This window comes from Triticum aestivum, chromosome 6A, assembly GCF_018294505.1.
Source record: "Triticum aestivum cultivar Chinese Spring chromosome 6A, IWGSC CS RefSeq v2.1, whole genome shotgun sequence".
Lineage (NCBI taxonomy): Eukaryota > Viridiplantae > Streptophyta > Magnoliopsida > Poales > Poaceae > Triticum > Triticum aestivum.
This window is the reverse complement of record NC_057809.1, coordinates 33864050-33874390: the sequence shown is the minus strand read 5'-3', so window position 1 is coordinate 33874390 and position 10341 is coordinate 33864050. Positions and strand designations below refer to the sequence as shown.

Genomic DNA, 10341 nt, shown 5'->3' with positions numbered 1-10341 from the left:
AAGTGAACACAGTTCTTGTGTTATGTTTGACGTAAGTAGTTTCAGGATCACTTCTTGATCATTTCTAGTTCACGACCGTTGCTTTTCTTCTCTTCTCGCTCTTATTTGCGTAAGTTAGCCACCATATATGCTAGTGCTTGCTGCAGCTCCACCTCACTACCTTTCCTACCCATAAGCTTAAATAGTCTTGATCGCGAGGGTGTGAGATTGCTGAGTCCCCGTGACTCACAGATTACTTCAAACAGTTGCAGGTGCCGTTGAAACCGTCCAGCTGACGCAACCGAGCTCAAGGAGGAGCTCGATGAAGATCGTGTTCGTTGTGTTGTTTCGTTTCCTTTCGATCAGTAGTGGAGCCCAGTTGGGGCGATCGGGGATCTAGCATTAGGGGTTGTCTTTCTTTATTTGGTTCCATAGTCGGACCTTGATTGTATTCTGGATGATGTAATGCTATATTTATGTATTGTTTGAAGTGGCGATTGTAAGCCAACTCTTTATCCCTTTCTTATTCAGTACATGGGATGTGTAAAGATTACCCCTCTTGCGACATGCCTACTATGCGGTTATGCCTCTAAGTCGTGCTCCGACACGTGGGAGATATAGTCGCATCGTGGGTGTTACACTACACGACGGCCTCGGTCGGGCCGCACATGCTACCCCCGCTGGCGACGCACCCGGCCATGCAGTTTGGCGGGTCCTCGGGCTCCGTCGAGCCCTTCGCCAGTGTCAACGGGCCCCTGTTCCAGGGCGGCACCCTGATGCCAGCCTACTCGGCCTCGTCGTCCTTGCTGCTCCAGGCTGATGAGGCGCACCCGCCCGTCATCCACGTCCAGACGCCGCCGAGATTCTTCAAGCTGGAGTTCATGACCTACGATGGCACCGTCGACCCCTTGAATTGGCTCAACCAATACGACCAATTTTTTAGGGGACAGCGCACGCTCGCGCCCGACCGCACCTGGATCGCCTCGTATCATCTTTGAGGAGGCACACAGACGTGGTACTACGCCCTCGAACAGGACGAGGGCGGCATGCCACCATGGGAGCGCTTCCACGAATTGTGCCTCTTGCACTTTGGTCCGCCTATATGCGGGAGCCGTCTGGTGGAGCTTGGGTGTCTTCCGTTCCTCACCTCAGTGCAAGACTTCGCTGACCGCTTCCAGGCACTGGCGTGCCACGCCCCTGGCATTTCGCCTCGTCAGCGGGTTGAGCTCTTTGTCGGCGGCCTACTTGACCACATCCGCGTGGACGTGGAGAAGCATGGGCCACAGGACCTCCAGACGGCCATGTATTATGCCCGCGCGTTCGAGCGTCGCACGGTGGCCATCCAGCAGGCGCCACCCCTGGCCGGAAGTTCCCGCACAGGGTCGGCCTGTCCAGGCTTCTGCGGCGCCCCTCACCGCGGCTGCGGCACGCCCGTTCCGCCGGCTCACCCCGGCCGAGCAACTTGAGCATCGCTGCCAAGGGTTGTGCTTCAACTACGACGAGCCCTATGTACTGGGCACATCTGCCCATGACTCTTCTACCTAGAGGTTGCAGACTACATTGAGGAGGACCCTGCCGTCGGCGGGCTCGGCGACCAGCTTGCTCCAGTTAACGCGGAGGTGTTTGGCGACCGTTGATCTTCCCCGCCTTCCAGCTCGAGGACGGGATGTTTGTGCAGGCAGGGAGAGATGTTATCACCGACATATTAGGGGCTTAGCCTAGTTAGTTGTGGCCCAGTTTATCTTATCGTTATTAGGGGCTTAGCCCAATTAACTTATTAGGAGGATTATATAAACTCGTGTAAGGACCTATTTTTAGGATTAAGCAAGAAGCAATCATATTTGATCGGCTTCCATAGGGAGCTGGGAGACCTAACCCTAGCCGCCGCCCCTGCGCCCTATCTCTCTCGCACGCACGCAACGACGGCGCCCCAGCGCCGGCGACCACGCCATCCCTCCTTCCACCCCTACAACCTGAGACCACGCCCTGGTAGGGATCCGGTTCCTACCAGAAAGGTACATACTAATTACTTGTAGCAAGCCTGTTATGTATTCATGCCAGTTGGTTAATTGACTACAGAAAGTAGATAACAAGCCAGGTTGATCAAAATAAGCGATTAATTCCTATAAGCCCACTTCAGGTCTGACTAGTGCATCCTACATAGAGGGTGGATTTTCCTCGCGGGTCGCAGCAAGCCCCTTCTGCATCTCAGCCACCAGATTGTAAATCTAGATACCTGCAGGGCAATATCACAGCATCAGTCAAACCAAATGTGTGCCATTCATTCATGAAAACGCCACTAAAGTTTTATCAGATGATTTTGTATGACTCAAATAGTAAACATTAGCTTCACCATTGTGGAGATCTCCAAAGGAGAATCATCTCAGCATTACAAAACCAACATTAGAAACACAGAATAAGTAATTTGTAGTGTAGTGACCCTCGGCTACTATTATTACTTTATTGGCAATTTTTGGCTATATCTGGTCCTAATAGAGGCTAAAAGATCAGTGGGCATACAAGGGGTTCATGGAGTAGGAAATCAGAAATGTCAAAGTATTGTTTCTAGCTCATTACCGTTCTTCTTTTTAAATGCAGAAGCAGCTAGTTAGTCACTAATGGATGGATTTAATCAAATTCATGATGTAGAAGCCTGAACTAAGGGATCATGCATTGCCTTATTAACAGACAGACTTACTTCGGTCAAGAATAGATGTCTTTTTTTCACTCTGCACAGCATTTGACCACTACTTCCAATGATAATATGTTGTTAGTACACAGTGAAATTCGCTGCGAAAGTAGTATTTATGGTGAATTTTGTCATGCCATTTTGATGATATGTTTAATATAAAGTGTTAAACATCAACCCTGATCAATTTTAAGAAATTAAACTGCCACAAAGCATATACAAATACATATAGTATGCAGCAGACAACGGCCAATTGAATATGCAACTAACAATGAGAGGTGCCGAGACAATATTTAAGAAAACTGCCAAAAACTAGAATAACCTTCCACAAATCTGCAGTACTTTAACTGCAAAAGGAATGATAAACAGTAGTACGGCATGGCACAAAGGCATTCTCTTCAAAATTTTGTTACAATAATTAGTTCGCTGTGAAATGGCATAGCTATAAAGCCCATATAGGTGAAGGAAGTATAGAACAAATGATCAGGTTATTTTTAGTTGTCAGTCACTTACGCAGAGAAGTACATATAAATCACTAGAACCTAATATAGCATAACCACAAAAAACTAATCAAAGGCAATGTAGCATGTGTAAAATTAAAACAAAACCTATGAATAATGAAAAGGATGTATTTCATTCTGCTATCACTTAACATAACACCATTGTAATCTATGACCGAGTCGGAACAAATTTTGCACAAAAGGGGGAAAGGTATCAAGTCATCAGTCATCTGAAGAGCTAGAGGGAGAAAAACCAGCACTACTAGAGGGAAATTGGGTAGTACTAAGGAGGAGGTAAACTGAAAGCAAGGCAGCTAGATGGAAGGGAGAGGCAAGCGAAGAGCATATCTAGTAGAGGAGCTTAAAAACATCAGCAAATAAAAGAGAATGTAAGGGGTGAAGGCATGAGGAAGAGAATGGAGAGCTGCTGAGGAAGGGATAATGAGAAGTGGCCAGGTGAGAAACAGTTAAACAAAAGATCATAGAGAAAAACTTATAACCCTCTCTTGCAATTTAGTATTTGAGAATGGCAGTAAAAAGGAAAAAATATACATGTTTTTGAAAGAACAGTTCAAAACTTCAGATACATCAACATACATTCAGATGATAAGCTTTCCTGCTCATCCAGTATATCATTGATTCAGCATATTTTGATCAGCTCCATCATGTCCACCACCAATGCTTGTTTCTGCAATCATAAGAAGTCAAATAACCTGACGGAAAGCTAAAGAGATACAAGGAGGCATCAACACAATATTTACACAACTCACAAATGTAATCTGGAAAAATATTAACTGAGATCTGATACAACATTACAAAGAAAAAAAAACCATACAGCCTGTCAAATTGAAAGAATATTCCGATGCAGTTGTTTTTAACATGAGAAAGACCTGCACCACAGCACTAACACTACCGACATACAATTCTTATATATCAAAGGCAAACTATGAAATTTAGTTCAACTGTTACAGAAAGAATTTACCAATCTCGGTGTTCATTATTTTATTCAATAGATATTCATATAATAAAATGATAAAGACAATTTTCTATGTCTGACTTGAAGCACATAGTTCAACGAATAACAGTATGTGATAATGTAAGAAACTCATCGCTACATATTTGTTGACAAACCAGATACAAAATAACGATGAACTGGTGACATAAAAGGCATAAAGGACACTATCAGACTAGCTACAAGTAACAGATGTGAGTCCAGATCATAAGTTCATAACCATCAAATAAAGCTCTCACACAAGCATCCGAACAGAAACATTACTGAACAAATTCGCTATATATATGTTGAAGAGGTCAATCAAGCAGCAAAAGAAACAGGTAATATGATTATATGACACTACTTAAAATGGTTAGCTTAACACAAAAGAATGTGAACAGCATATTCCATCAAATAATTATCGAAAATCAACATGGATTTGTTATAACCAGAGTTTGAAGACATGGTATTACCTGCAGCATAGACACTTTCTAATGGATAACAGATATCACAATTACTGTTTTCAGGAAGTTTACTGAACTGCAATGACTCAAGCTGGACCATGAAGATACTGTCAAATGTCCGCAAGAAAGCCACATTGTTTTCCTCAGCATAAGCTACCATCGCTGTGTGCCTTATATTCTCTGAATTCAAGGGAAGTAGCTTATCCAGTTCAAAAGTTCGTCCCAGCACCCATGAAGCAACACCATCACAGTTAGTATTCCTCTTCCATAACTCGGCGGCGAATCCTGTCAGGGAGAGTACGCCCAGCCCGCCACCCTCTGCTCGCATAACCATCAAGAATTGATCTTTGGCAAAGGTATCCATTGGCAGACCTGACACAGCTAGGCTCTGGCTATCCAAATCAACCTCGAGAATTACACTTGTACTATCGCCAGGGAGCAAGATGTAAAGAGAATCCCCGACCAGCACAGGGGGCATGGATTCATATTCCATGGCCTCACGTGGAACCGGTGTTTGGATGAGATTACTCCATACACCGGTCTCCGACGAGTAAATGGCCGCGATTGCTCGTGCATATTTCTTCTTGTAGTTTACCAATACCACCTGGAAGTGTTGGGCGTCGGCGGCAGCGCGAAGCACCTGCCCGTCCATCGGGGTAGTGGTCATGTCGATCCCTAGGGGAGCAGCAACGCGGTGCTGGTCGCCGGTGACGGGGTCCCATACCAGGACCTGGTTCCGCGACGAGTGGGAGATGAGCACGAGGCCATGGCGGCAGCTGAGGATAATGTACCTGTCATTGAGATGCAAGGAGAAGCGACTGGCGGGGACACGGTCGGGGGCCTCCATGGCAGGCGTGTAGGAGATGCCTGGATAGTCGCTGCGGAAGAAACCGAGGACCGGAGGGCTGCGGCGGTGGTGTTGGCGGTAGCGGCGGAGGAAGCCGCTGTCGGAGACGAGGCGGCGCCAGCGCTTGCAGACGGCGGATGCGCGGGGGAGGGAGGACGGCTGCGGCGGGAGGCGGAGGAGGATCTCGGAGAGCAGATCCTCGTCTTCCAGGGGCGAGCGCGAGCGGGGACGGTGGTGGAGGGTGGCCGTCATGGCGCTCATGGGGAAGGCGGCGGCGGCGGCGCAGTCTTGGGCGTCCACAGATGGGGGAAATGACGCTGCGAGTGACGATTGACGAATGAAATTGAAGCCCAAAACCACCTTTTTTTTAGAAAAAACATCAAAATGAGGCTGCAGTGCCCTTTTTAAGAACAAAAAACTACTGTATTTTTTAGAAAAACAAAAAAATAGTTCTATCTATTAGTATTTTTTAATGTATACAGTACAATCACATAGCCTCAAGTATACTCTACGAAAAAGGGTTTCCCCGCTTTGTATTACAAAGCAACCACCGATACATCCAACGATAGGTGCTGAGGCCGCAGCACAAACAAGCCCAAAAAAAACAGCGAAAAAAGAAAGAAAAACTAATGCAACAATGGCAGATCAACGAACGAAGACGACCGGCGACCGCTGCACCCTCCAGAGAAGTACCACCACGCTCCCAGCACTCCGAAGCGCCGCGTACCAAGCAACACCTTCAAGAAAGAGACGACGACGACGTCGCTGTTGCCCGAACTAGCTAGTCCTAGGGTTTCCCTCGGTACGCGGGGGGGGGGGGAGTGGGGGGAGGGTGTACCCGACGCCCTTCAGGAAGGTCAGGCGACACCCACAGGCGCCGCCGCGTCGAGGCCGAAAGAACTGCCAGAGATTTCTTCCAACCCAAACCCCAGCACCACCCCAGACGAATCATAGTGCATCGCCCATCACGCTACCCACCAACATGTGCCACCACGATCACCGAATCAACTTCGCCGTCTCCCTGAGGTCACCGACACGAGACCTGGAGGGCGGGAGAAGAGCTAGAGGCCTCGGGGGCATCCGCAACATCGCCGACGTGAGGGGACAACCACCACCGGCGCCGCGGAGCCGACCGGACGCACGGACAAGGGGCCTGCCAGGCGCCGAGGCCCGGCCGGACTCAAAAGGATCCGGACAGCCCCTGCCGTCACGCTGCAGCTCATCGGCCGACGAAGCCGCCATCGCCCGCAAACCACCGCCTCCTCGCCACCAACCAGGGAGCAGGGTCGCTGTGCACCGAGCCGTCGGCCGGCCCAAGCCCGGATGGAGCCCAAAAGGGCCCAGATCTGGGCCGCCCAGGCGCGCCGGCCACCCGCACCGCCACGCCGTCCCGCGACCAATGGCCGCGCCGCCACACTGAGAACCTCGAGGGCCGCCACCGAGCCGCACCGCTGCTGGCCGAGATGCACCGCCGCCCTTAGGAGGCCCCCGCGCCTCCCCAAGCGCGCGCGGGGAAAGACCGACCCGTCGCCGCCGGCGCAGCGCGGGAAGGGCCCGACGGACCTCACCGGTGGTGGCGGGGGAAGAAGGACGGGGAGGTGGGCTTGACGGAGAGGCGGATCCCGGGGTCCGCCCGACGCCCGCGGGGGGGGGGGGGCGAGCGGACAGGGAGGCGGAGGAGGGGGGAGAGGCGCGACGCGCGCGGCCGGAGGGGAGGGCGGCCGGCGGTGGCGGGGGGGAGGAGGAATCCTAGACGCCGCTAGCCCATAGAAAACTAATTAGGAGAGGGTGAACAGTCACTGTCTACAGGGCAGGCAGGCTACACACATCCCTCAAGTATACTCGGCATCTACTTCAACGTCGGCGCAGAGCTTGGCAGGTACGTAGTTGAGAAGCGGATGCAGATTGTGGTCTGCATCAACGACATCCTTTAGACGGAACATGTGCTGGACTCGTGGTTCATGGATGGCATGTATGGTTTCTTTCTCTGACCTCTTAGTCATGTGTGGGGTGCCAGATCTGGAGTTCGATGACGTGTCCGGAGTGTTTCCCCGGTCTGATTCGTTCAATGATAATGGTTTCGTCTTTGGCGAGCCACCTTGGAGCCGCGTCGAGCTCGGGTGAGAAGGTGATCCGTCATTTTTTTTTCTTTTGGTGGCTGCTACGATGGTGCCGGAGGTAGGTGATGGGCGTTGGTGTCAAGCTTAGAGACATTCTGCTATCTTTTCATTTTTATCATGTCGGTCTTTATGTGACTTGTACTTTAATCTTTATGATATGAATGAGATACATATTAACATACAAAAAATAAATACTCGGCCATATGAATGCAGACACACTCTATCTCTATTCAATAATGTTAAACATTGACTATCTGAATAATGCTAGACCTATGTAAGATTGATGCTAGCGACCAGGAAGCAGGAACCCTAGCCGCCACTGCCAAGAGAGCCAACCCTTCCGGCACCGTTTTCCGGTGGCTCTCCTCCGCCGGCGACCGCTTCGACGTCGGTGGTGCAGGGGGTCACGCGGATCCCACGCATGTGGATCATTTTGACTTTAGGTTTGATGTCTTGGCTTAGGCGGCGGTCACAACGATGTTGAATAAAGAAGATCTGGATTCTTCTACGGCGAGGCGATCGTCTCTATGGTCCGTTCAAGCGGGGATGTCGTGGTGGCGACGGCATCTTTGTGGTAGACATGTGTCCTCGGGCTCCGCCGTTGCAATGGCGTCTGCTCCAACGATGGCGTGGAACTTGGGAGGTAGTCCAGAAGCATATGCAAATTGTGATATGCATCGACGACATCTAGAAGATGGAATATGTGCTAGATTCATTGTTGATGGATGGTAGGTACGGTTTTCTTTTTCGACGCCTTAGTTATGATGGGGTGCCAGATCAAAAATTTGATGGTGTGTCGAGATGTTGTTCCTGTCTGATTCGTTCATCGGCAAATGGTTTCATTTAAAAAATGAAACCAATCCAAGGACTAATTCTTGTTGGCTTTTATTTATAGAAGAAATTCCGTGAGCACTGCGTGTTAGAGTCAAGACTTGAACCAGGATGGACTGACACTTACCCCAGCTGTCCAGCCAACGGGTCGACGCACCATTCTCGCATTAGCTTCATTTTTTATTAGCCACCTTATAAGGTAAAGATAAAAGGTGTCCGGAAGCTCGAGGTCAAAAAATCCACGTACACAACATTATTCCCCGGAAAGTACCTCACATGAAATTTAGTGATTGAGAAATGGTAGTAAAAAGGAAACAGTTTTTTAACTGAGAAGTGTCGGGTATGCCTTCAAGAGTAGTTCTTGTCGAAGACTAATTCTCCAGGGATGAGGATTAAACAATCGATCTTATAAACGCGAGTATACATACAACATAAATAATGAGTCCAACGACGCGAGGATCCTGTCTTAGAGCACCTACAGCTGGATTGTACAAATTTTGACTTTTCAAATGTTCACAATTCGTTCAATGATAAGGGCTTCACTTTTGATGAGTCATTTTAGAGGTCCACAAAGTTGTATATTAGCGACGGAGCCACTTCGAGCTCGGGTGAGGAGGTGATTCGTCATTCTTTTTTTCGGTGGCTGCTGTGGTGATGCTGGAGGCAAGTGACCGACGTTGGTGTCAAACTCAGAAATGTTCTGCTATCTTTTTAGTTTTGTCATGTCGGTCTTTACGTGACTTGTATTTTAATCTTTATGATATGAATAAGACACGTATTAGCATGGAAAAAAATATTGATAAACCGAGCTTGTTATTTTGACCCATCTCATTTATCCACACCCCTCATAATCCTTCTCCTCATTTGCCAGACATTTCAACAAACATCATATGTGCGTCGTGAATGGCGACTCCTCGCTACCTTGCGTAGCGCACCAGCAGCAGCGAAGTTGGATCGAATCCTTCAATTGATTATGAGCAATGGCATGCAAGAACCTGCAGCATAGACACAATCATCAGACTAGCCACAATAGAGAGTAACATACACTAGTAACATATATATATCTCTAGGCTATGTTACTATCTTTATAGTGGGTAATAACTTATGTGTGGTGTCATGCAAAGCTTCATTTATTAGATTATAGACTCATATTGCATTGGGAGATGTGATGTTACAGTAACTAGCTAAGTTACTAGAACTACTTCTCTTTTCATTAACTCATTACTACATAAACAAATTTATTGAGTTGGACTCGAAGTCACTGCTCAAATTACTCTCACTATAACTAGTGTCAAGCGCACTAGCTAGCTAGCTTATCAACGAAGCTAGCAAGCAAGCAAGCCACCCGTCGCTGAACGCACCACGGGCACCAGCGGCCTTGGCCAACACACGCCGGCAGCGCTCGGCCAAGCACACGCGCGGCGACCCGGTTCAGGTCAGCACGCACGCATGCATGCGGTGGCGGCGACTATGCACGGCCGTCACGCCACACCGGCCAGCTCGCTGCGTGCACCACGCACGGCGGCTCCCCGCACGGCTAGCACGCCACACAAGGCCAGCACACGAAGAAGGACTGAGTCGCTGCATGTGGGGCCGAGTGAAGTGCCCGGACGTGACCATGCAGCCTCATATTGGCCCCAGATTTGAGCTACGCCAGTCAGTCCGGACATTTAAAAAAGAAGTAAAGGGTTCGGTTGGATCAATCTTTTTTAATCAGGCGGGCGCTTTAGGCGTTTGATGATAAATATAGGGGTTCGGCCGCAGATGCTCTTGGTCACCGGTGACAAGAACACAATAAATACACCCAGCTTTAGACCCTCAGATGGGTAAAAGTCCTACTTCCTCCTATGATTATGATTATAACAATATGAGGTTACTGATAGATTCTCTGGATCATGGTAGGCTAAAGACTCCGGTAGA

At 48.9% G+C, this 10341-nt stretch overlaps 1 protein-coding gene across 1 annotated transcript; it reads right to left on the bottom strand.

Moving 5' to 3' along the window:
* Window positions 1–1871: 1871 nt before the first annotated feature.
* LOC123129380 (F-box/kelch-repeat protein At3g61590) lies at window positions 1872–6429 on the bottom strand. The gene is made up of 4 exons (XM_044549570.1): window positions 6343–6429; window positions 4633–5830; window positions 3766–3856; window positions 1872–2215 (listed from the first exon to the last, which is right to left on the bottom strand). The coding sequence occupies exons 1-3, from the start codon at window positions 6427–6429 to the stop codon at window positions 3801–3803; spliced, it is 1341 nt and encodes a 446-aa protein (XP_044405505.1). The 3' UTR covers window positions 1872–2215; window positions 3766–3800.
* Window positions 6430–10341: the final 3912 nt, after the last annotated feature.